This window comes from Hippoglossus stenolepis, chromosome 6, assembly GCF_022539355.2.
Source record: "Hippoglossus stenolepis isolate QCI-W04-F060 chromosome 6, HSTE1.2, whole genome shotgun sequence".
NCBI classification, from domain to species: domain Eukaryota; kingdom Metazoa; phylum Chordata; class Actinopteri; order Pleuronectiformes; family Pleuronectidae; genus Hippoglossus; species Hippoglossus stenolepis.
This window is the reverse complement of record NC_061488.1, coordinates 26,967,318-26,995,263: the sequence shown is the minus strand read 5'-3', so window position 1 is coordinate 26,995,263 and position 27,946 is coordinate 26,967,318. Positions and strand designations below refer to the sequence as shown.

General features: G+C 40.4%; 1 protein-coding gene across 4 annotated transcripts; it reads right to left on the bottom strand.

Annotated features, from left to right (window-relative positions):
* Positions 1-50: 50 nt before the first annotated feature.
* On the bottom strand, positions 51-27,427 carry mthfr (methylenetetrahydrofolate reductase (NAD(P)H)). Of its 4 annotated transcripts, XM_035158236.2 has the most exons (13): positions 27,086-27,427; positions 25,477-25,493; positions 23,466-23,727; positions 22,870-23,108; positions 20,888-20,998; positions 20,607-20,800; positions 18,207-18,457; positions 15,772-15,906; positions 15,397-15,577; positions 5,402-5,584; positions 3,481-3,582; positions 3,279-3,398; positions 51-2,977 (listed from the first exon to the last, which is right to left on the bottom strand). In XM_035158236.2, exons 3-13 carry the CDS (start codon positions 23,711-23,713, stop codon positions 2,762-2,764), a joined length of 1,980 nt encoding a protein of 659 aa, XP_035014127.1. In that variant the 5' UTR covers positions 23,714-23,727; positions 25,477-25,493; positions 27,086-27,427; the 3' UTR covers positions 51-2,761. The 4 variants fall into 4 exon arrangements, with proteins under 4 accessions (XP_035014127.1, XP_035014125.1, XP_035014126.1 ...); XM_035158234.2 differs by lacking the exon at positions 25,477-25,493; XM_035158235.2 differs by lacking the exons at positions 25,477-25,493; positions 27,086-27,427 and adding an exon at positions 26,887-27,061.
* Between the last annotated feature and the right edge of the window lie 519 nt (positions 27,428-27,946).

Genomic DNA, 27,946 nt, shown 5'->3' with positions numbered 1-27,946 from the left:
GGCAGGTGGGGTCCTTGAAAAATAAAGTGTGGAATAAAAAGACTTTGATGCTGGATATAAAACATGTTTATTGAAATGTTCAGTTAGTAGGCACCAAAAAGATACCATTATGGGGATTTTGTCTTTGTGTGTGTTTTCTGAGGCCTCCATTTTGTTTAATAAAATAGTTCATATTGAAAACTTAATTTGTTTATTTTTAAATTCCTGAGGTTGGGTGCTATTTTCAACACCTATAGCTCAACACAGGCTTGAGCTATAGGTGTTTGTCTATATAAGGTGTAATCTTGACCAGATTCTGGGTATCCATTGGTCCAACACCCATCAACTACTTTTAGGTATTTTCTATGTAAAACGTTTTGAAGAGACAATTTTTATATACAATCGCGTAGAACCCGACCTCGTCGGACAAAGCTGCGGCGTGCTCCAACCTGAGTGCAGTTTCTGTGGCTAGAATGTAAAAATTCCCTCATTATCTACTTGCCACTATGCCGATGGAGGGGTGGGTGAAGTGTTTGAGTCCACAAAACACTTTTGGAGTTTCAGGGGTAAACAGTTTTGCAGCCAAATCCAATACAATTGATGTAAATTGTGGTTTCCAGGATTTAAACAGGCCAGAGCAGTCTCATGCCCTTAAGTGACCATAAGCCATGCTAATTGGGTATTACTGGCAAGCACTTTCAATTTAGGAAGATATGGGATTCATCAATATAAGACCACTTCTGCAGTTTAAGAACACACAAGTCTGACGTCGAGTTTTCATAGAAACATTCTTAAGAACAAATTTGAGATAATTTTAAGAAGATATTGGTGAATGAGTCAATTGTGAAGAGTGAACCAGTGTCACAATGAACAAATGTGCTGGTACTGCTCTCTGCAAGTACATTGATTTTAACATCTTGCCTCTCTGGCTACACCCCAATCAATGAAATCATGAAGGTGATTTTTTTTTAAAATAAATCGGTGTACAGCAATGCATTAAAACAAGAACATATTTCAGTAAAGTACAATAGTACACATACATCTTTTGCCAAATTTCAGAAATCGATATTCAGTGAAATAACCCAAATTTTCAATTCTCTCTTTCAAACATCTTGGAATGCTCTCCTCTAGTCTTTCACATTGCTGTTAGCTAATATTATACCTCTTCAGAGTTGGGAAACATTGTAAGAGCAGAAGGAATTTGCATGGTATTTTATGTTCAGATCATATTGTATACTATTGTGAATTTATACCAATATATTGATGCATCTTTATATAGTTACACTACATATAATGCACTATTTAGTATACCACTGTGAAATTATACATAACAAAAATAGAAAATCATCGCTATTGTTTTCACTCCCATTTTTCATGAATTTAAGTGTGAAATGTAAGATTTCCTCTATGCAAACAAAAAGCTTATTTCTACACAAAAACTTAAATGTAATTCGTCCACCTAACAGGTGTGACATCAAATGATGCTGATAATAAAGCATGATTATTGCACAGATGTGCCTTGGACTGGTCTCAAAAAAGGCCACTCTAAAATGTGCAGTTAATCTTAAAGCAAGACCTTTATTAGGCACTGAACTCAAGCTTCACAAAGGGTATTTTTGGGGAAGGCGGGAGGAAAAGTGTTAAGTTCATATATATAGCTATACAGACTGCTAAAAAAAATTAAGGGAAAACTGTATCGTCAAAGTGTAACACCGTCAGTTAAATTTCAGGGATATCAATCTGTTCATTTAGGAAGCTCAAGTGATTGTGAATCAGTTTCACCTGCTTTGGTGCAAATGAAAGTGACAACAGGGGCAATGGAGAGGCAAGAGCAAGAAAACCCCCCCTCCCTTAATTTGTTTTGATCAGAGTATTGTGCAGGACTGCCACAGGACACCAGGGACAGGAACAGTTGTCGACCAGAATGCTGATGGGAAACCAGGGACAGGTGTCGACCGGACTGTCAATGGGGAACCAGGCCGGACGGCTGACTGGAGACGAGTGGCAGGTGTCGGCAAGACTGCCGACTGGGGACGAGGTGCAAAAAATGGCCACACCGCTGACTGAAGATGAGGGGGATGCATCACATCACATGGTTGCCAAATCTTTCACTAATAACAAACTTTGCTCAAAGGCAGTAAGTTTTCAGCAATTAATTTTTGTGTGTCAAAACTGCTAGGTGGATTGTGTAGTTATATTTGGCAAAGCTATCTAGGTGATCTATATTATTTCAAAGTAAGGCTTCTGGTGTGTGTAGTGGTTGGACTTCTCTTATTCTACTTACCGCCTATCACCATTTCCCTGAATGGTGATGAATTATAAATGTACATTTGTTGAGTTACTTAATGGGTGGAAAATCTCCATACTACCAAGTTCTATATACATCTATATTAGAATATTATTCAGCAACTCCCACATCTGAATATTTGTCAAACTATAGAGTAATCCCCAGTCAGCAGTCCAGCCAACAATTGTTTCCGTTTCCGGTTCCCCATGGGCGGTCTGGTTGACACCCGTTCCTGGTTTCCGGTCAACAGTCTGGCCAACACCTGTTCCTGTCCCTGGTTTCCAGTCTCGTTTAGGAAAGAAAGAAGAATTTAATTTATCATATTTCCATTCACTCAAATGTTAAAAAATATTTAGAAAAAGTCTTTAAAAATACTGTTAAGTACACTTACTCTATGCTCTACACTGTAAATAGCAACTTTCAGACAATGCATAAACAATTGACAGTTCCATAGTGCTCCTACTTTCCTTAAAAGTGGTTTAAAATATTTTTTTTTCAGAATGTTCTGTCATTGAGTGGATCTGGAGGAGCATCAAGCATTTCGAACATATCTTCGATGACCTGCCACAGACAGTTCTCTAGAGGAAAATCATTGTCCACGAGAGTGACCAGGAAGTAGTTGTTGTGAATATACTTGATGATCATCCGTGAAGGAGACTCTTCTTCATAGAGTTTGGCCCACTGCTCAATCCACAGGGCAAAAGCCTCATCCTAAGGAAAACATGAACAAGTTTGGTGAACTACACCAGTCACAGAGATCATTGACTAGCATTCAGTCTAAACAAGGGTTTTGGGTGGAGGTGTCAATTGGACACTATCAAAGGACATTACATATTAAAGCAATATTTCACACATTGTGGGTAATTTAATGTTAATTAAAGCTTTTAACATATTGTTACATTAATAAACTTGGCAATTTACCAACTTCACTTAGCTGTCAACAAATAATCTGCCAATAAATATGGTGTATAATTGTCATTCCCACACAATAGCAGGACAATCTTGATCTTACCTTCCAAGACATAAAGCTGACTGGGTCCACTACAGTAGGTTGAACAATCTCCCTTCCAGGGAAGATCCCCCAGGTCACAGCGTTAGGTTGCAAGTCAGGGGCATTCGTCAGGTTACGCCCCTGCACACAATTTTTTCATTGCAACATATTAATAACTTAAACTCATACATAAACATGGAATGTGCTTTTTGTTCAAACTTACGTGAACATTAACAATGTGGTAGTTGACACGGGGCTCATACTTCTTCAGTACTTTGAGGAGAGCAGTCACATTTTCACTGGACGTGAAGAACTCCAGATAGGCCTGGGATTTATACCAAGAGGATTAAGGCAAGATATCAACATAAGGGTTGCAATGGTCTCAGCAGTCTAAAAAAATATCCATTTCACAGTATTTCTAAATTGGTAATATCCATTCAAAATTGAGGAAGTATGCACATTCATTAAGTGAACTAGTACTAGTGCTGGGCGATATGAGTTCAAATCCAAATCACAATTATTTCAAACTTTTACCCTGATTACGATTAATTAACGATTGTTATTTTATGCTGGCCACCCCCACCGGTGGGCCAGTTATGACCCACCGGCCGATAGTTTCCCCATCACTGCCGTACGTTATTCAAGGACGTAGCAGAAGGAACAGTGCCCCACCCCCACTGATTGCAAGGCGCTGTTTCCCTGTTCATTCAAATTTAATTAATATTGAACTAAAAAATAAATCACATCAAATTTAACACTGGACTTTCTTGTACCTCCTAACAATACACATGCCAAATGCAAAGCCCATAAGATGAATGGTTCAGAGATATGCAACAGTTAGGCAGATTAATGGACGGACGGACGAACAGACAGATTTTTTTAAATTAGTGGATAGATTTCCTAAAATAACCACCTAAGCGTGGGTCCTTATCAGTAAAAATCATCATCCAAACTATGCATCCATGCACGATGCATATTAAAATGCATTATCAAATGACTATTCCTGTAAGCTGGGCTTATGCTTACTGGGATAGGTAGTAGATCATTTAGTCTGCCGTTGTTTGCTCATCTCTCAACATCTTGGTTTCTGCCTGTCCATACCATAGACTGTATAAAAAGATAGACGACATCACTGCTCCCCAGAAGTAAAGCCAAAGCATCTTCATTGCCACCAGGTAACTGGCTACACTATAGGTCATAAATCCCACCTCCTTCCTGTAAATGGATGGGACACTGACCAAAGTAAAAAGTCAAAGTACACGTAAAAATACATTTAAGGTAGTTATTTTCACACTTTCATGTCCAAGCAAATTTTTCCAGTGTTTGTTTTCTTTGGCTTTATTTTTACATAGTAGGAGGAAGTGAAGATGCGTCATCCATCTTTATCTACAGTATATGGTCAATTCTAAAAAGTAGCCCCGGAGTTTACAAACTAATATGGGGTCAGCAGAATTTCTCAAGTTCTCCATCTTAGGCACTTAAAAACTCCATAGTGATGTAAACGCTACGGATAAATGTAGTAACAATGATGCATTTTAAAACTTAAACATTGTAGAAGTAGCTTTGAAAGGGCAATTTTAGTCAAGATCTGGGCCTCACTGTGAAACCAGTCCTGGAGTAAACTTGGGCCTCATATTTACCCTGTATGAGAACATTAGAGAATAATCACAATAATGGAAGCCCAGCACAGAGTAACTGAATGAAAGGACAGAATATTACTAAAACTATATAACTATATATAAAAGTGGAAATAATACAAAAGTCAGTTTACATAGGTCACTTTCCATCATTGAACATTTGTCAATTAATTCAGAAACCTTCACATTATGAGGAAAAGCTCTGCTCTGTCCATTTGCTCAGATTGGTCAATGACAGATTGGACTAAACCAAATCAAAACATTTTAATTTTTTTTTATTCTAGTTTTGTCAGTTGCGGAAAATAGTAACATGATCCTTGATATAGACTGCTCAAGTACAATCAAAGCCAACTCATAACCAAATCATTTGCTGTCCCTAATTTATTTTTTTCGATGTGGCCTCTGTTCAAGAAAAAAAACACACATTTTAGTTTTTGTACTAACATGAGACAAACATATGCTACTCACTGCTGCCAAACGCACATACAAGACAAAACGTCTTCCTACCTTCTGAAAGACATAGCCTCCTGCAGGTCCCCAGCCCACTATAGGGTCTGTGGAGGGTTTGCCGTTGATGTTGGGTTGGGAGTTGATTGTTAGGACTCCTCTTCTGTTCACTTTCTCCAGCTCATCCTTCAACAGGTTTGTCTCTGGAGCCAGAGGCTCATCATTCCATGGCAAACACATCACCTGTAATAATAATAATAATAAAAAAAATAACAACCAATATTTGTACAGCACTTTCCCAAAAAGTTTAAAGTATATAACCTTATAACCATTATGTTATTGTTTAAATTGTACAGCTTTTTAACAAGGAAATACCTCAACCAATTAATTATAAACATGCATTTTGTGATTGTTTTTGGAGACAGTGTGACTAAATTTTTTAATTACTAGGCACACCATAGAGTCTTCCAAATATGCACCACATTTTAATTTAATTTTTTTTTTTTTTTTTTTAAAAAGGGCCGATATTTTACACCTTTCTGGGATTTAATTTGAGGTGTTGGTACCCCTAAGATGATATATCAGTGGTGTAGTGGAAAAATAACTAAGTGTGGTTGAAACCTATTTTGTAGTTGAAAAGTACCTGTCTAAAGACTTTTATGACCTGTCTAAATACTTTTATGACCTGAACTGTTTATGACCTGAAACCTTTATGACCTTATCACTTATTTACTCTCCAAAGAACTGAATTTATGTCTGCTCTATCTCCAAAGGAAACATATGTAAATCAGTTTTTTGTGTTTTGATTCCTCTCTCAAACTGCGCCTACAGAACCAGTCTGAACTGGCTCAGACAAACAGCCTTAGTTCTCCTATATAAGATCCTTGCATTTGACTGTTCTTCATCTTCACTCTGAGATCCCTGTGACTCTCTGTGTTGATGCTTTCTGCAGAAAGCCCCTATTAAAATACACAAAGACAAATTTGGTGTTCCAGCCTCTTGTATTTTCAGATTTCCATCACAATTTGGTGTCAGAAGTGGCATTGCACGACTGGGCGCATCTGGACTCGGTGTCTACGGTTGAGTGGCCTTCTTGGGAAAGTAGTTTCCAACCTTAACCTCCCCTAAAGGATGGGTGAGACGCAAGGACAGAGACCCGAGCCCGGATCGTCTCAGCGCTGCGATCTATCTGGTGAGAATCTGAAAGTTCAAGTGTATTTTATACCAGCAAACATAGTGTTGCGGAGAAGTTGGTCTAAGGGGGTTGGATCCTCCGACTGGTGAAAGCCCCGTAAATTTTTAACCAAAGTTTACAAGAAACCTGGAAGGTAGACTGACGAGGTACCTTAGAGTTTGATAAGACCACAACCACGGAATGATATAATACTGGGTAGTATTTGGATTGTGTGAAGCAAGACTCCAAAAGCGCTACGTAGAAAATTTCTCTAAGGCATTAGGATTCATGTTGGTCAGGCAGGATATTTGAAAGTGTATAAAAAATTAAAAATGAGAAATTATCAGTGACCAAGTAATTACAAGAGGAAATTACTATTGACTATATTATATTATGTAGGGGGTATTACATTATTTTGAGGATGTTTATATTACTAAGTTTCCTATTGCTCCTTACGAAAGTGTTTTGGAGATTGATTGAAGACTTAAGGTAACTAATACTTAAAAAAAAATTAAATAGGTAAAAGAAAAATGGGAAGATTTGGATAATGGGACTGATCTGAGTAGTCCTAACATGAACTTCATGTGGAGGAACTATGGTGACACAGCACTAAGTCTGATACAAGTGTGAATGAAAGAATGTGGGTTTCCAACTGGGGGAAGTTTTAGTATAAGGCAGCTAAAACAGCTGTGACTGAAGCTAGAGGAGAAAGAAAAAGTAAGTCAGGCCAGAAAAGTAAATCTTACATTTCAGGCAGATAGGAAGGTATGTGGAATGTGGTTAGAAGAATTGCATCAAAAGGGGCAGAAAACAAACACTGGCAGGGACAGATAACACCTCAAAAATGTCTCAGTGTCTCAAAATGCAGGATTCCGACCTCGACTCTGCCCCGCCGAGAAGACGACAACCTGAACAACACCAAGCTCCACCACAAGCGCTTGTTCCACAGGCAGGAGCCCAGGCTCAACCACCTCCTCCACCTAAAACGTTCCAGACCCGCAACTCCTCTCTTCACCTTTGGGCATTGGGCAAAAAATTGTCCGAAGAAACAGCAACCTTACAAGGCTGATTGAACCGAGGCGGGGATGGAGGAGAGGGAGGAACCAGCAACTTTGAACAGAGAACGAGACCGTGAGGAACACCTCACACATCAAGAGGGTGAATGCACCACACCAGCACAAACACTTAACACAGAAGTAAAAGATTTTTTAGAGAAGAAAGACAAACTAATGATAGGAACATATGTTGAGTATCAATCAGATGCATATGCTAATATGCCAACGCACTCACTCACAGTGTTAGGGAAAGAGATTACATTCCTTGTAGATTCAGGAGCAACACGAGTGATCCCATCATCAAGAGTGACATGTTTGACACACATCCTAAAATGAGCGAATGAGTTGTTAGATCTGTGGGTGCTTCAGGAAGCACCGTGGTTGAAACATTCACGACCCCCTTAACACTGTATGTAGTGATAGCATCACAGAAAAATTCAAGTGTTTGCATTTTTGCTATCCTCATGTTGTCCAATTAATTTGATGGGATGTAATTTGTCTTGTGGGCATTTCTCTCATTTCCACCCCATCAGGAGTCATAGTGGTCCGAACGGCTGATCTTGATCCACCACAGATTTACACGTGCATTCAGTGTAATGCTGCTTCACTGTTATATGTGTATGAATGGAAGCTCTGTTCATCTGTTGTCACATCCATCAACACTGATCTAGTGGATAAGGCACATTCAGTCACACTAAGAGCAGACACCACGTATATGCATCCAGAAGATTTACACTGTACTGCACACATACACGAAGGGAAAGATGCAGATTTTGAAAAAAGATGGTTTAGAGAAAGTTGTAAAGAAAGTTGTGTGAGAGAGAAGTAAATGCTAAGTTGCATGTTCTGGAATGAACATAGATGTGCTGTTTCTGTAATTTTACTCAAACCAGAAAATAAGTCACCCTCTCAGTTCCTTCACAGATGTTCAGAGGCTGCTTCCTTTTTTGACGTTCCTGGTTCACACCCACATGTCTCACTGTCAAGCACAAAAATGATGAATGGCAAAAAAAAAAAAAGGTGTCAATGCTGACATTTGGGAAAAGACATCAGATCCTGTAGTTCAGTATAATCCATTTTTGAATGTGTATAGAAAAACGATTTACATCTGTTGTTCACAGATTCAGGACTGTTCAACTGGTACCAGACACACATACAGATGCCCAATATGCACATGCATATTTACATTATACAAACAACATTTTAAGGGCTCAGAGGTAATCATGATGTGGGTTTAATTTAAAACATGGAACCTGTGGTTATCACACCAAAATCTGACAATATCCACTGAAACAGAAAGCCATCGATGGTATTACACCAGTTTTCAACTCTCTATTGAAGGCAGGTGTAATTGTTCCTTGCAAGGATTCACTAGTGCACACTGATTTTTCCAGTCAAGAATATTTTTGATAAATCACAACCTGATGATTGCCGATTCATCCAAGATTTGTAAGTTGTCAACGCCGCAGTACAACACGCTCCGTCTGTTCCAAATCCTTAAACAATCCTTTAGCAAGTTCTGCAGGATAGTAAATTGTTCTGTTGTTGATCTGGCAAATGCATTTTTCAGCGTTCAAATTGATAAAGACAGACATTATTGGTTTGCGTTTGAGTTTAACAGAGACAGTTATACATTCACACGCCTGTGTCAGGGCTATTGTGAATCACCGACCATTTACAACCAGGCACTAAAAGAAAGCTTAAGCTCATTAGAGATAACACCAGGAAGTGCACTTTTACAATATGTTGACAATGTAATGATTTGTGCTCCAACTAAAGAATAATGTGAAAAGGATTCTGTGGCTCTCTTAAAACATCCAGCTGCAGAAGGTCATAAGGGAAGCCTGAAAAACTGCAGTTTGTAAAAGAACAAGTTTTATTTTAGGGCATGTGATCACAGAATAGGGCAAATCCCTCCGCCCTAAGAGAGTAACAGCAATTTAAAATATTCCTAAACCTGTTACAAAGAAACAAGTGATGTCATTCCTGGGAATGTGCTCGTATTGAAGATCATTTATTCCTAACTATGCTGTCCTCGAGGAGCTCCTCAGCGCAATCGCACACGGGCAAGGCCTACAAGCAGATAGTAAAGTCACATGGACTGATGACGCAGAGAAAGCTTTCACTGACTTGAAACTGACCTTACAAACAACCCCGACTTTAGGACTACCGAACCCTGACCGACCTTTCACACAGGTAGTTGAGGAGAAGGGGTGCTACATGACATCGGTGCTACTCCAAGAACATGGTGGCAAACAGAGACCTGTGTCATTTTTCTTAGCAAAACTTGTTTCTTAAAGGGGACATAGCATGCAAATTCCACTTTGTTAGTGCTTCTACAGGTTAATGTGGGTATCTGGCATGTCTACCAACCCAAAAACTCTGGGAAAAAAACACTCGCGCGTTTTGTTATGGTTCCTCTAAGTCAGAAACGTCATGCTTGAGTGACTCGATTGAGCTTCCTGGGTTTTGTGTCGTAACAAGGCACTGGAAGTCTCCCTACATGGCCTTGCCCCACCCCCCACCTCATCCCCCCCCCGTACTCCCACACTCGTTACGCCGGGTTTACACCGGACGCAGCGAGGCTGCGAGGCAGCGCAGCGCCGTTCCCAAGCACGCAGCCGCCTGGCTGATCACACGGGACGAGCATTTCTCCGCTGGTCAGCCCGCGATTCACTCACATGTGGCATTTGTCTGGATCGTTGGGACTGGGAGGCTGCAGCAGTTGCTCGGGCGCGACCGCTCGCTCTCCCATGCGTGAGCTGGAATTTGTGTCAGCGCCACACAGCCAGCAGTGTGGAAGACTTCCGCAGTGTTCAGCACTACTGTAACACTGGCACAAACAGAGCCCCCCACTGGTACGCCGGGTACCGGACGCGGAAGCGCTGCCAGGCTGCGCAGCGCCTGCTCTCTGCCGCAGCCGCCTGGCTGTTCACACGGGACGTGCATTTCTCCGCTGGTCAGCCCCATAGACTGTATATATAAGGTCAGCCCGCGATTCTGCTTTCTCCGCTTGTTGTTGTACCCGTTGAATGTCGGGGTTCGGGGGTAAATGATGGTCTTCATAGCCCCCCCCCTCTCTTTCTCTCTCTGTCTGTCTGCTTGTGTGCTTGTAGTGGATGGGCAGAGGGGACATTTAATTATGTGATTGGGAAAATTAAAACTCCAGGACAACAGAAGGGAATACAAAGTATGGGATGCATATTTGATAATTTATATCATAAAATATGTAATTTATATCGTTTAAAATCATGGGGGGAGAGGGGAGGGGGAGCTGGCTCATTAGCATTTAAAGGAACAAGCACTCAAAACAGGTCACTCTGTGGAGGGCTGTTTTATACAGGGTGAAAAGGGTGCTGTTTTAAATGATCCTTGTGGTATTTTGACCAAAGTATGTTACAGACATTTCATTAAGACCCCAAGGAACCATATCAACTTGTGGTAAAATGGGCATACAATGTCCCCTTTATAAAACCTGTTGCTGCAGACCTGCCAACTTGTCTTAGAGCTGTAGCAGCTGCAGAGAAGGCTGTAATGGCATCCAAGGATTTAGTAGGGTACTCCCCACTCACCAAATGCTGTGTCTATGATTTTGTTGGAACAAAAGACATCTCATCTGTCTGCTGCACGCTGGCTTCGTTATCATGCTATTCTGTTGGAAATGCCTAACATCACTGTGAAAAGATGTAATGTTCTAAACCCAGCTACTCTTCTTCCAACAGAAGGAGATGGTGAACAACACAAATGTGTAGTAACAATAGCTGAAGTTTGTTCCCCCAGACCAGACTTACAGGAAACACCATTGCAGAATCCAGACTTTGAACTGTTTGTGGATGGATCAGCGTCTCGCAATTCAGACATGGGAGCAAATCAAGTTGGTTTCTCTGTGGTAACAGCACATGATACATTGATTGCACGACCACTCCCTGCTTCTCTGTCTGCACAAGCAGCCGAGCTCACTGCTCTCATTGAAGCATGCAAATTGGCTAAAGGGAAAGGGTGAATATAGTGACAGTAGACATGCATTTGGTGTAGTACATGATTTTGGCATGATTTGGAAACAGACAATTCCTTATATCATCAGGCAAACCAATTGCACATCATGCTCTAGTGCAGGGGTATTCAACTAAAATTTAAAGAGGTCCAGATAGAGAAAAATTCTTGAAGCAAAGGTCCGGAAGATCATTATGTCTATCTATTTAGTGTGATATATATTTAAGTAGCCTAGTAGTTGTATCAACATCTGCATGTACTAAATACCTGACTGTCAAATCAAATGAATTCAGTACGATTCAAAAACTTTGACAATATTTATTGTCACGTAACAAAGAACTGAACATATATGTATGATTGCAGATATATATAATGTTCTCTCATTAATTAAATAAAAGTAGGGCTGCATTTCAAAATAAGAGAAAATAAATAAAATGTGAAAATTGTGCATGTTCAAATAAAGGGAGCAAAAGCTTGAATTTCCCTTTTTCTGTTTCACATCTTGACTCAAAAGTCTCAACCAATTTTACAGATAATAAATCTCAACACATCTCAACAATTGAACAGTTTTAGAATCACTTTCTTCCCCTCTTATATCCCACTCCCCCACTTTGTTCGTCTGTTTCTCTCCCTTTCTCCGTCTCACTCCTCTGTTTCTCTTCCTTTCTCCGGCTCACTCCTCTGTTTCTCTCCCTTTCTCCGTCTCACTCCTCTGTTTCTCTCCCTTTCTCCGTCTCACTCCTCTGTTTCTCTCCCTTTCTCCGTCTCACTCCTCTGTATCTCTCCCTTTGTTTTCTCTACCTGTATCTCTACCTTTCTTTTTCTTTCTACCGTCCTTTCATGTGTAACTTGCCTCTAACTCTCATCTGTCTGCACTGTAGAGTCGCAATGTTTACCGCCTGGAATGCACAGACTTGATTGGCTGAGTGGTATCACGTGGGATGGCTTAACTCGCATGCAATTGGTCTGTGCGTTTCCTCATCCGCTAAACCACTACCGTAAAGACTACAAAAGCTGTGCCAGTTACAAATAGAAGCGCCCCGTCAGGTTTTAAATCATAACCTTCTGTTTTGGCTGTAGGTCCGGGTCCGTACGGGACGGCTTCTGGGTCTGGACCCGGACCACGGTCCGCCTGTTAGTGACCTCTGCTCTAGTGTCTCAGATGCTTGATCCTATCCTCCTCCCCAAACAGGTTGCAGTATGTAAATGTGATTCTCACACTTCTAATAATGACCCAGTGTCACAAGGTAATGCCAGAGCGGATGCAGCAGGAAAAGCAGCCACTACCTGGCTCACACATTCTCTTACAGGTCGACTCAACCACCCCCATGGCTCACTTACAGGAACTCCAACTTAGAGCCACAGCGGATGAGCGTGTACTTTGGAGGAAATTTGGCTGCACATGAACTGTACTTTTCCTCCTATCAATAACTTTTCCTAATCATCTGGATATTGGGCCGGCTCCTCAGTCAGGCCTTGTGACTCCTTGCTTCCTTCTACAACCTTTTATGACCCCATTCAACGCGAGGGTGACACAGGATTGTAAATCTACATGTCAGAATGCCTGTGTCCACAACAACAGCAGTTTGCTTTCTCCTACAGTATTGGTGATGATGCATTTAGAATCCTTGTGATTTGACGTATTGTATTTGCAGACCTGTCTAAAGACTTTTATGATCTGAACTTTTATGACCTGAAACCTTTATGACCGTTTTATCACTTATTTACTCTCCAAAGAACTGAATTTATGTCTGCTTTATCTCCAAAGGAAACATATGTAAATCAGTTTTCTGTGTTTTGATTCCTGTCTCAGACTGCGCCTACAGAACCAGTCTGAACTGGCTCAGACAAACAGCCTTAGTTCTCCTATATAAGATCCTTGCATTTGACTGTTCTGCATCTTCACTCTGAGTTCCCTGTGACTCTGTGTTGATCCTTTCTGCAGAAAGCCCCTATTAAAATACACAGACAAATTTGTTGTTCCAGCCTCTTGTATTTTCAGATTTCCATCACAGTGGTTTAAAGTCGAAAAAACTGTTGCAATGTATATTTCCATGTCCTCTCTTCTGCCTCTCTCTGGAGCTGCAGACACAGAACAGGCTGTTTTCGCCTGCCTCTTGAGCCCCTCCTCTGATTGGCTGACTGCACTTTGAGTGACACGCGACCAGGCCTATCACCGGTCTCATTCTGGCGCATTCACAAAGTGCCAATGTAGGAGTAACGTCCCGAGTAACAGTACGGAGTTTCACAACGGAGTTTCAACCGGAGTGACTGGATACATGATGCGACACCATCAATTAATAACTAAATACACCTAAATCCCCTTTCTTCCCCATTCTGATCCTCGGTTTGAACTTCAAGTCGTCTTCACCACGTCTAGATGCCTAAATGCATTGAGTTGCTGCCATGTGATTGGCTGATTAGCTATTTGTGTTAACAAGCAATTGAACAGGTGTGCCTAATAAAGTGGCCGGTGAGTGTATATCCTATGCCAAATGTTTAATATTTATTCAAGAGAAATTTTTGTTAACAGACCCAGAGAGTCAATTTTATTTATTGTTTTGGTTAGTTTTATTCTGGGAGAAAGAGGAATCCTCAAAAATTTGCAAATTTTGGCCCATCAGTCTCCTCAATGTAGAAGGCAAGATCTTCTTTAGCGTCATAGCCCAAAGGCTGACAAGCTATCTAGTAAAAAAACAAGCAGGTGGATACATCGGTCCAAAAAGCAGGAATTCCAGGGTTCTCTGGATGTTTAGAACACACTAGCATGATCTGGCACCAAATCCAATCAGCCACGAGTGAGAAGAGAGATCTACATGTCATCTTCCTTAATCTCAGGAATGCATTTAGGTCAGTACCACATAGTGTCCTCTGGGCTGCTTTTGACTTCTTCAAAGTACCAGAGCCCATCACAAATTTGATTAAAGCCTACTTCAAAGATCTGCAATTCTGCTTCACCACACCAGATTTTACAACCATATGGCAGCGTCATAGTGTCTCGAAGCGGGCATCATGGATGGCTCCATTTTCTCCCCACTAGTGTTCACCATGATAATCACCTCGATGGAGGTGATTATCAGAGCTTCAAAATAGGTAGGAGGTCGTGAGCGACAAAAGTCGGGGGTTGAATTAGGGCCTACATGGACGACATGACAACCCTGAATAAAACAGCACTTTGAAAGGATTATGCTCTAATATATCATTATTTCATTGGTATGAAATAGTTTCAAAATGACGACAATAATATTTATCAAAAAAACATTCTGGGACAATATATCATCCTACAAAATTTGTTATCATGATGGGCCGACCTTAAAAAGTTCAGTGTGTAGAATTTAGTGACATCCAGAGGTGAAGTTGCATGTTGCAGCTGAATACTTCTCACCATGGGTGTTAGCATTTGTAGGTTGTCTGTTAGGGTGCAAGGGAGTTACTCACTGCACAGCACTAACTGCTGGTTAGTGTTATATCGGACTCTCCCATGCATGCGTCAGTCTTGGAAAGTGGGTGATGAAGACACAAGCCACATTATGTCTCACTACTATTATATACCTATTTCTTAATGCAACATAACACCTAGACACAAGAACAATAGCTGTGAAAAAAAACTTAATGTACTGCATGACCAGGATTGGGCTGATCACACAGACCTGAGGTGCTCTTGTGTTGAGCAGTAGAGAAAAGAGATGTGATTGCTAAACCAAACTGAGGGCTGTTTGTGAACAAGAGAATAACACACAAGAGAAACACACTACCTAAAGTCTTATCTTAGGAATTTTGTAGAATTGTGATCAACATTGTAGAAAAAGTATTCACTGTTCCATCCCATCTACCTTATGTCCACTGCGATTTGGCTGGGCTGTGATGTAGCAGGTGAAGACCTCATAGACACTCTCTTCATTCATCAGCTCCTCACCCCACATGTGCAACAGCGCATCTTTAGATGACTTGCTCTTCAAGTAGAACAGGTAGTAGTCATTTAACTCGCCAAAAGCTGGAGATGAGGAGTTTCCCCTAAAGACATCAACACTGTTATTTGCTTTACCATTGTACAAAAATGCTTGAACACCAATTCACATTACTCTATTATTCAAAATCAGAAGGGTAAAATTGTAATTAATTCTACATTTATCAAATAATTCAAATCCATAAGTAAGGAAGATGCCATTGTTTTGTCATTTGTTAAGTTAATGGGTATTCAAGCTTGCCATCTGCCGTTGGGGAACTCATCCCAGTCCTGGGTTCTGTAGATGTAGCTCTTGGGTCTGGAGGCCCAGAAGATAGGTCTAACATCTTCTACTTTCCGTTTGGGATGGGCACTTACTGCCCAGGGAAGAGGCCGCCTGGTGGGGAGAAATTCAGATTTACAATTTCAGCCGAACAGTGAGCAGGGACCCTTTCCACAAAACAAACTCAACCTCCTTTGACTGTTTTTAAGATGCGTGGCTTCACAAATCTTAATGCTGGTGGTCCTGGTTAACTTACAAATGTAACTGAATTTGCATATTTAACAGCATACAGCAAAATTATGAATTTGCGCTTAGGTGTTAATTAATTGCAGCTATAGCAAATACAAACGCTTAAAAACAAGAATAGGATATAAAAGAAAAGTGCAAACAAATTAAATAAAATTAAAATACAGTAACAAAAGAAAAACAAAAGTAAAAAGGTTGTAACAAATCTCTACAAATATAAAATATAATTATGTAGACTTGAATTAGAAAGTAATGTTACTAATATACTTGTTTTTTCAGACGAAAACCCATTACAATGAATAATCACATACCATGTAACTTCTAACAAAAATTGTGTGGAACGGATATACTGTCCAGAGGAGTGCTGCTAAAATGTATTTTTAAGTGTTTATGTTTCATTTGTATATAATCATGGGAAACTAACAAGAAATACACTCAATGATGCTACACCTGACAACATTTCAACAAATTAGCCTGTCACAATGACATGTTTTTCTTATTCATATTTTGTCACAGAAATGACTGCTATAAATTATATTGTCATAATTTTGAAACCATTTTATACCTCTGATATAACAATAGCATAATAATGCAAGTACACCCTTTCAAATAGCAATGAATTTTCACTCCTAATCCTAAAAAACAAATAAAATAAACCACACACACACACACACACACACACACACACACACACACACACACACACACACACACACACACACACACACACACACACACACACACACACACACACACACACACACACACACACACACACACACACACACACACACGAATGAAATGGACTGTTTACAAAAATTGGTCTTGAATAAAAAATATTTTTTGCAGCATATATGTGGCAAAACATAGGGGTGGTTTTACTTTAGATAAGCTTTAGGGTTTGTATTGTAATAGGTTAGGATTCCAGCGTTTTCCTCTAAGATTGTGTGTATGTGTCTGCTTGTTTCTGTTGCTGTACAAAGATAGAAAAATGATAATCACATTTACTAATCGATGGTGTCGAAATATGATTCCAGGTAGTTCTGGTCACTTTAACCCCAATTTCCTGGCTGTGTGCGTGTCATGTTGTGTCTGGCAGATGAGCTGAGTGCACAGAAAATGTTGGACTTTTTTCCCAATGTGTTTAAAAGTGTGCCTCATAAATTTTTGAGCGAATCAAACGAACACAAAGTAAACCTTAAGAACTGTACGGGTCCTTATAACTTCTGATCAGTGTTGGTGTTTATCGTTAATGTGAAAAGTGAGCGCAGGCCAGAGGGAGGAAGGAGTGTGGAGGAAGCGCACACAGACAGGAGCCTACTGCATGGTACAAACCAACTGCTGATCCTGATTCTGTAGCAGCAACAGTAATAATTTTGGACCGGTGCGCCGTAGTGGAAACAATGAATTACCACTTTTTGTTGCCAATATTTTTAAACAAATTCAACATACCGCCTTATTTGCGATAATGGGCTCTTCTCTATTATCTTAAACTCATATTGTTTTCACTTCATCTCCGGCTGGTTCACTCTCTGTTTCTCTATGTGTGAGTGTTTGGATGGGGCTGGCATATGTGTGTGAGTGTAAACTCCGCCTTGCTCCCTGACACAGAGGAGATGAGAGAAGCAGCACAACTCACTAAAATGTCGGCGTCATTCTTATGTGAGCATTGAGGACACCCATGTATATATTCTATCTCTTCATTTTACTAATCAATATCAGATCATTCAACTAAAGATCTATTTTAAGATCAGCCTAATGGAGCTATAATTAGCCATTAAAATAAATAAAAAGCTTGAAAGCTTTGATTGCTACACCACATAAACCCACCTAATAAAATAGACTACACACCAGGTATTGCAATCTCACGTTACAGTGGCATTATCATTGTATTATTTTGCTGGCCTGCATCACTCATAATTGTCAAGTTTTAATAATTTTGTCATTCTAGCAATTACACAATATTGATTCTTCAGCATTTTAATTATTTTTACATGTTGAATATTTATGACTGCATGCGCAGATGTAGCATCTCTCTGAATGCATTACTAGTTGACTAACTTGTTAACTGAAGTAAAAGAAGTAACTATTTCTTGCCTAAAAATCCATGACTACTGACTTCGGATAAAATGACCAACATTCTGTAAGCAGGCACGGGGATAACTGACCTTGGGTCTTCTATCCACAGGCCCAGCTGTCGGAGCACCTCCATGGTGGCGACCTCTCGATTCAGTGTGTAGAAATGAAGGCCTGGTACCTTGCCACTGTCCAGCAGCACACGGCACATCTCAATGGCCTGTTGGATTCCATAGTTACGTATAGCAGCATCATTGTCTTTGATGGGCTCGATGACCTTGGTGATCTCCTCTGGTACCTCAAGTTTTGACAGCTTGACCAGCTGACGCAGGGACTGGTAACCCTAGGGAAAAGCAGGTTAAAATCCATCTTTATCCTGAACTGTTCAATAGAATTTTATAATAGAGATAATAAATTGCTTAATGAGAGACACAGAGATACACAGGTTGGCTGAAAATAAAGATTTGGCTTCAGTCCATCAATGCAGCCCTGGAGGGAAAGGGTTTTCCATTAAATACCTTGATTGTTAGGTATAGTCTAATTTGTCACACTACAGTTTCATAATGATCCTGAATTTTTTACATTTCTCATGATAAAATAAAAGTAAGGATGCTCCGTTTGATACCACTTTGGTAGTAAGCGCAACCCTTAACAGAGATGATAAGGAATTGAGATGGCTCACTCATCCTTTTTTTCAGAAAATAATTTTGTATTCTTACTTAGGTATTTATTTGATGACTCCTTTTATGTTTTTTACTGGAGCTGATGGTGGAAATAGCTAACAAGTGAGGCATCTTGCTTCTCTTCTCATCTTTTCTGAGAATTGCACATGCGCAGTATCTATTAAACATGACAATGAAAACTGCATCATGGGCTCCGCTGGTCTAGCAGTTTCACCAGGTGTCTGACATGTTTAAGCAGCAGTATGTGTTCCACAATAACACCAGACTCTTTTTACAATCGTGCACTTTTTAGAGTTGTTGAGTGAAGAGAAACTTTCGAAAATGCTGTTTACGACTAATTCTTAATTATTTGAGCCTTCTTGTAAATTCGGCAAACGTTATACATGAAGTTATTTCTTTCTTTGTGTAAAAAGGCAGGACAGATGCTGCATGGTGTGAACAATATTAATGCCTTTCTTTGTCATCTATCTGTGATGTGAAAACATCCGATTTCCAGTCAGAGAAAGTTAGAAAATAAGTGTGTCCTGCTCATTTAGTTCAGTTAAAACATCCTGCACAGCGTCACTCCTGCAGCTGCTGACAGCCCAGATGAAAAATGGGACACGGGCTGATACAGGAGTTTAATGTGGCACTCAATTGAAAAAAAGTAACAACTTGACAGTAATGGACATTTACTGACAAAATTCTGAGTATGTTTCAGCCTTGTAGTGTTTCAACTGAGATGAGAAGGAAATGAGATATCCGATTATAAGTGGTCACTTAGATCACCCAAGACGCATGTTAATCAGGCATAAACAGGGCCATAGACCCCATGATCAGCAATGGCTGATACTACTTAAAAAGAGCGGCAATCAGCCCCAAAAATCCTGATCTTACATAAAAGACTTTGTCCCATTATTTGATTGTAAAGCAGTTTGCATCTCCCTCTCTCTCTTTTAAACATATTGACTAATGTGTCATAGTCGAACTGGCCATCAGCAGTGCGACAAGTCCTGCCACATGGATGGACCAGTGGCCCATCAAAACATTGATCAAGTTTGAACTCCTCGGCAGGCTGGCAGAATTTGGTGTATCAGTAAATATTAGATTTGCTTCATTCGTTCCTGTAACAAGCAAAGATCCCAGCATGCACATCTCTCCCCTCTGTGAACCTGGTGCACATGATAGCATGCTGAATGCATCTTCACATGGCAATCACAAGAATCAATTGCAGCATCAGTGCCTTTGTGGTGTCTATATGCAAATAGGCATGGGTCAATCGTGGGCCTACCCAAGATTGCAGCCCGCTCACCATAATTTGTTCCATGCATGTCATTACAACAGAGGTAAAATGTCAGTCTTTTTGGCAGTGGCCACAAACAAATCAATGAATGGGCACTGAGAAGAGCAAAAATGCCTTCATTGTGAAACAGAAGCATATGAGAGGACTTCAGTTCAGTTCAGACTTCTATTCTATTTGTATAGTGCTAGATCATAGTATACCTTATTTCATGGATCTTTAGAAAGTAAGGTCGGGACATTAAAAATTATAGAGAAACCCAACAGTTTCCACAATGAGCAAGCCCTTTGTGACTGTGGAGAGAAAAAAACTCCCTCATTAACTGCAAGAAACCTCTAGAACCAGACTCAATGCATCCCAGACCACCTCTTATTGTGGCCAAAACTATAAAAAGGACTAGAGTTAGAGAAATTGCTAAAGTATCTTTAGTTTAACAGGACATGCTTGAATTTCTCAATTTAACTGTGATAGACCTGTTTCACATGATGATGATAACAGTATTCTGGTTCCTGGAAGCAGCAGTGAGATACCTGAATGGGGAAGATTCCAGGTAGGATGGGACACATGATACCAATTGCTCTGCAGTCATCCAGAAACTTGAGGAAAGTGTCTGCCCTGAAGAACAACTGAGTGATTACAAAGTCTGCTCCAGCATCCACCTTCTCTTTAAGGTGTCTAAGATCCTCCTCATAGCTCTCTGCTTCAGGGTGGCCTGTGGGGTAGCCTGGACATAGCAGCATATTTAAATATAAAATCACTGCACAATACCACTTTTTAGTATCTACAATTAATCACAAGGCTGAAAACATACCAGCAACACAAATGTCAAAGTAGTCATCAAACTCTGAACGGATATGTTTAACAAGGTCGATGGCATAGTTGAAGCCTTCCTCCTCTTCTTCCCAGTCTGCTCCCACTGGGTCTGTGGAGATATCATGAAAGTAAAAATCTTAAAATTAGTAAAAAACAAAAGACAAATACATGCATACACACACACCACATACTAAGTCAAAGTGAACTTTGTCATTCAGACCATGAAACAATAAGTGAACAGCAGAACGAAATTGCGTTTCTCCCAGCTCCATGTGAAAATATAAATGGCAAGTAACTTAATACAACAAAAACAGACCTAAAGACAAACTAAGGTATACATTTTTTTTTTTTTATTGAAAGTCTGAAAAATTGCACTTCATCTCACAGTGGTTGGATTATTGCACAGAGTAACAGTAAACACTGGTAATATCAATAAGGTGCTTGAGTGGTGAACATTTAATTATTGCACATAAAACAGCAGCAATAATTGGGGCTAGACATCTATTTCAGGGTGTTGGGATTATGATGTTATCTTCTCTCTGATCGGTCGTCCTAACTCCCCTTGCTGTAGAATCTTTGTTGAACCTCATCAACCTCTAGCTATGATAGCAGCTTGTTTTTGCAGACATTAGAACACTGAGCTAGTAGTTGTTTCTCAGTTAGCTTGAAAAAGCTACTTAACGACCACTAACGCAGACCTTGTTGACCCAACTTATTAACGTCAAAGCCGGTATGACTCTCCTAGTCATCCTTTCACTCATGAAGGTAATCAGGTAGCATTCACGGTCTTGCCTAAGGGCCAACACAAGCCACTCTGACAGTGACAGCCTTTGAAAGCCATGATGATTTTCTGTTGCAATCAATTTATTTAAAATTGTATTTAATACTCTGTTGCAGAGTATTTTTCAACCAAGTCAACAGGTGCAGTATCTATGATTGTATACACTGCTCCAAAAAATGAAGGGAACACTTAATCGTCACAGTATAACAGCAAGCTAGTTAAACTCGAGATATCAATCTGTTCATTTAGGAGGCAGAAGTGATTGTGAATCAATTTCACCTGCTTTGGTGCAAATGAAGGTGACAACTTTCATGCACGGAGAGGCAAAAGCCAGACAACCCCCCCAAAAGATAATGGTTTTGCATGTGGTGTCCACAGACAGTTGCTCTCTCCTTATCCTTCCTGACTGATTCTTCTCTAGTTTTATGTTCTGCTAGTGTCCTTGTCACTACTGGTAGCATGAGGCGGTACCTGCAGCCCAATCAGGTTGCACATGTAGTCCAGCTCCTCCAGGAAGGCACATCCATATGTGCGGTGACAAGAAGGTTTACTGTGTCTCCCAGCACAATCTCAAAAGCATGGAGGAGATACCAGAAGATCAGCCGTGGCAGGGGGAGAGCTGGACAGGGCCGTAGAAGGTCATCAACCCAGCAGTAGGACCGGATTTTGAATGCAGCCCTAAATGGGTTGATGATTTTGGTTTCCATTGACTGTTGTGACGTCATTTTATTCTCAAGAAATTATACAATGTACATCAGTAAAGATTTTCAACTTGAATAACTCGCTCATCAAGATCTGATGTGATTTAAGTGTTCCCTTAATGTTTTTGAGCAGTGTATATTTGAAAACTTACCCAGCAATGACGGGCAGTATGTGGTCAGTAGCAATTCATCATCATTATAATAATCATCATTCATCAAACTTGCTGGTGCTGAGAGCATTTCAGATGGTTTTGGATCACAAGCATACAGCCACAGTGTTTTAAAGGGGACTGCATTATCGTTGCTACCCTCTGACTGGTCAGTGACGGCAAAGGTCTGCCTCAGGTGCTGAGGTTGAACATCACAGGACAGAAGCACATACTCATAGAACTAGAGTTACATCCAATAAATGCTATTTTCCTAACCACTTTGAAACACTAAAGAGAGAAGGAGACAGTCCTTTTATATAAAAAGGTATACAAATGTCATCTCTCCTACCTCCTCTGAGTGCCATGATGTTCTTGAGGCCCAAGTGCTTAGCTTTGGCCAGGTAACCAGTAATCTTCTCTTTGGTCTGATTGCAGCAAGTCAGGTGGAGGATGCTCTCCAGGCCACAGTAGTTGACGGCTGTGCTAGCAATCATCATGGATGAGGTTTCCTTGTCTGAGCCTGGATCCCCTGCTGGGTGCCAGGTAATGTCGATGAACAGGGGGCCACCAGAACCCATTCGGTCAAATCTGAAATACAGTGACATGACTAAAGATTTGGTCCAGCTATTTGGTTACAATACTCAATTCCTGAAGGATTAGTAAAAATGTTGTGATCATTAACAATAGAGCTTGAGAACTTTGGCTAAATCAAAATGTGCAAATTGAGCTGTTTTACTGCACTGATAACAAAGAACCTCTTGTAGGCTACAGCTGAAATTGACAGTTTGTTCTGTTAGAGCAGATATTAACAAGTTACTAACAAGTAGATTTTTTCACTAAATTCTTTGAACACATTTGTGTCTTTGTTTTTGGGCTTTGATGAGTCTAATCACTTCATCTTTATTATATAAAATGCTATATTCATTCCAGCTTGATCTCACATGCCTTGAGATGAGGTTAACGGCCCCACTGGCTGTGCGAGGAGGAAAGAATTCCAGTGAGAACCAGTGGTCTCCGGACTCCATCCTCCTCCGCATCTTGTCCCGCAGCCTGACCGACCGGTCTGCGTCCAGCAGCGGCGTGGAGCACCGGGAACTCTCCTTGGAGCTCTCCCCGCTGCTGATGCTGGCTCCGCTAGAGTCGCTCTTACATGGCTGCAGAGTAACGTCCACTTGCTGATCCTTGTTCACCATGATGGTAAATTATACTGAAAAGTATGGAGGATGAAACATTAATTAAGTATAAATAAATAAATGCATAAATAAATAAATGCATAAATAAATAAGGAAAGAAATACATATTGAAATAAATGAATAAAGGTCTTAAATTTATATCCACATTTATTTATTTCTGTATTTGTGTCCGTATGCTAATGAGGGTGGTCCTAACCTCAGTCTCATGCAGGATTGGTCACAGGAGTGTGATGATCCAGTTCTACTACTTCAGCCTTTCAATGCTGACTGTTGTACACTAGCTGTTTTCAGTGTTGTGCCAGTTCACACTAAAATGAACTAGTTCAAAGTTCAGTTCATGCAGATGAAAATTAACTAGTTCACGATCAGAGTTAATTTTTTGTTGGGATGATTTAGGTGACAAGTCCTGACTGAGCGTCTTGTCTCATGTTGTACTGAGCACAAAATGTTGACGAGTCATTTTTCATGATGTTTAAATGCAGCTTCATAAACTCTGGAGTGAATCAAACAAACACTAAGTTACTTCATGTGCTGATCAGGTCCTGATAACTAGTGATGAGTATTTATTAGTTATAGTGAGAGCAGGTCAGAGTGGAGGAGGACATAGAAACTCGAGCTCGGTACAAACCAACTGCAGCTTCTGCTCTGATCACTGAGCAGCTGAGACCAGAGAAACTCTGTGTTTCACTGTTCTTCTACAAAGTCACTGACCAGCTGCTTCAGGAGAACGAGCTCAGGGGTCTCATTTATAAAACAGTGCGTGAGATTCATACTAAAAGTGTATGTGCGCACAAAAGCCGGAAATGGCTTATGCAAAAATAAAAATTCAGATTTATAAAACCAGGCGCTTTATAAATCACAGTCCACCTGGAAACGTTCGTACTTGGATCTGCATCATACTCCGCCCTATACACGCCCCCTTTCAACCATAAATGGTCAATGCAAAGCACCTCTTGAATATTAAATTATGCTGCTGACCAATGGGTTTCCACGGTGAGTCATGACAGAGCCAAGGTGGAGGTGAAGAGCGATTTTATGGGACAGCAGTGATGTCACTAATAAAGAAAATACACTGATACTCTGCTGCGGATAATATAATGTGTGAGAGTGAGTTAGATAGAAAGAATGGAGCCTGAAATAAAAAAAGATCCAATTCAAAGTTGGAGGCAAAAAATAAATAAAAATCCTCTCAGAATTTGAGGGAACTTGTTGTATCTCATGTTTGTATTTTAATCATCCAAAACTGCAGGATTATTAAATTCAGAGACAGCGGTGATGTCCTCAATCTATAGAATTTAACAGAATTATTATTATATGCTCGTGTTTGTACTGGGATGGTTCGGTTCCGTCGGTCGATCTGTGTGATGCTGGACTCAGTTCAGCACAAAGATCACAGATCAATAGATCTATATTAGCTGATAAGACAACACTGAACCCTCGTTTCCTCCTCATCCTTCCATTCGCATGCATCCAGCACGCAGAATCACGGCGGAGCCCTGGGGCCTGTGTGTGCGCGCGCTGTCTAGGAGCGCGCACACACATTTTGATGACTGGCTAGGAATAGATTGCATCTGTCTGGATCGCTCAGTTGACAATCTTGCTCGAGACTGCGGTTTGGACCTTTTACCTCATTTACATATGGACACAGAAATACAGAAATAAATAAATGTGGAAATAAATGTAAGACATTTATTTCTGTATTTATTTCAACATTTATTTATTTACTTATGCATTTATACATTGATTTATTAAATTATTGATACTTAAGTCATGTTTCGTCCTCCATAGGAAAGAGATGAAGACAATAAATAAATCAGACTCTGCTCAGTGAATACTTTGAGGTATTAGTGGTATAAAAACAAATACACGGTTACATCTCATGTTGACCACAACCCTCAGCACGAACACGTATGCTTTAGAGATCCTTACCGGTGTTCCAGTTTAACTGGTGATCATGGCAACTTGTGATATGTTTATTCCAAATGTTGCTGGTCGCTTGCAGACTCGGTCGCAGATTCGTCATTTTCACAAAACGCCTGTGTGTGAAGTGCGGTGATCTACTGAAGGTGTCGTTCAAATAAACATCAGACAAAAACCCATCACGAGTTAATGTAATGTGTCCGTGTCAGCATCACGTTGAGACAACAAGATAAATCATATGGGTGAAAAAAAAATAGTGTAAAAATCTTATTCGGGATTCGAGAAAACGAGCCGATGCCGTATTGGCTTCCGGACGGATGACGATCAGAGTACGCCACCGAAAAGGTGAACGTTACGCTACACCTTGAATGAAGAGTTGTTTACTCTGTCAGCTGTATAACACCAGATGTGGTTTTATGTGTGTGTTATCTGGTGAGAGTCCGAACACAGAATAAATGCTGCAGACTTAATAACAGGCTTTACAAAGTGATGCTCATCGTTCATAGGAGACACAGGGAGTTATGAAGAATACACACCAAGCTATACAGGCAGTTTGGTGTGCACGCATTGAAGTGATCACCAGCGTCAAACGAAAGCTCTTTGCGTGGAGCTGGCCACGCGTGTGTATTCTTCATAACTCCCTGTGTCTACTGTGATTAATGGTCATCAGTTTGTGAAGCCTGTTATTAAGTCTAGAGCATTTATTCTGTGTTCGGACTCTCACCAGATAACACACACACACACAAAACCACATCTGGTGTTATACAGCTGACAGAGTAAAAACATGATTCATTCTGGTGACGCGCACCAATTCTCTCAGCGGCACGGTGGCGTAGTCTGATCGTCATCCGGTCAGAAGCTAACAAGTCTTCGGCTCGTAGTCTCGAATCCCGATCAAGCCTTTCACACCATTTTTTTCACCCATATGATTTATATTGTCTCAACGTGATGCTGACACGGACACATTAACTCGTCAAGGGTTTTTGTCTTATGTTTATTCGAACGACACCTTCAGTAGATCACCGCACTTCACACAGGCGCTTTGTGAAAATGACGAATCTGCGACCGAGTCTGCAACCGACCAGCAACATCTGAAATAAAGACAACATATCACAAGTTGCCATGATCACCAGTTAAACTGGAACACCTGCTTCTGTACACAATGCATCAGAATACCGTTGAAGCCACGTGGTCCGTCCTGTTACAGCAAAGCTTCAAAAATAGATCTCATAAAATTAAAGAGTTAAATCTACCTTGTACACACATGTTCGTTCAAAGTCGGACAGCAAACGTGTGTTTAGCGCCTGCTACCTCATGTTGAGCTCAGCTAGCTACACGAGCGATGTTAGCCAAGTGATGACTCAATGAAAACACAGAGACAGAACCACACTATATCTGGATGTAACCCATGTCCATCCCGTAGCAAAATAAAGCAAACAATGGTTCTCCCACCTCCTTCGGACGACGATGTTGTGGTTTACCACTGCGGCCAGCGCTGTTTGGATGCCCGTAGTCAAACCAGCCCCCCCGAATCCTGGAGTGCACCCGTATTCACACCTTTATGGTAAAAGTCGAAGCGGATCAGACTTTATCGATCATTTCTGTCACTGTCTGATACAGTCTATGGTCTGAAGACACGTGCTGCAGAATCACTGTCCTGCCTGCAGACAGGATGTGACATCTCTACGATCCCCGAAAACAAACAACGAATTTTAAATGCATTATGAGTACAGTATCAATATTAGATTCCTGCAGAACCGGAGGCTGCAGTTTCAGAACCACCGTTCCAGGACCCTTGGTTTTTGACAACACCGCCACCTAGCGAGGTGGATGACATGTCGTTTTAAAGGTTTATTTCACCCAAATGAACACTGTCTTTGTCGCTGAGAGTTGCAAGTTGATCATTTGTGAAATCAATAAGTTCATCATTAAGTAAAATAAAGATGGAATCATATCCTATTGCCTTTGCAGTCACTAGATCTCAACCAGATATTTTAAAGATTGGAGAGAAGCAAGTTAAAAGAACAACTCCGGGGGCAAATTCAAGATTTATATATATTTTTCACATTAAATTGTAAACAAGAACAAACACACATGAACAAAGATACAAAAATACAAGAATTGAAGAAAAAATGGTAAATACAACACTGGTTTCCGATCCAATATGCATCTTTAAAAAAGCAGAGCATAATTGTTCAAACTGAACATTTGGAGATCATTTTTACAAACTTAACTTTTCCCTCTAATACTAATACAGCACCAAAAAAATAACTTATTCTTCTGTCCTGGATAGAGCTTAATTTTTGATCATCT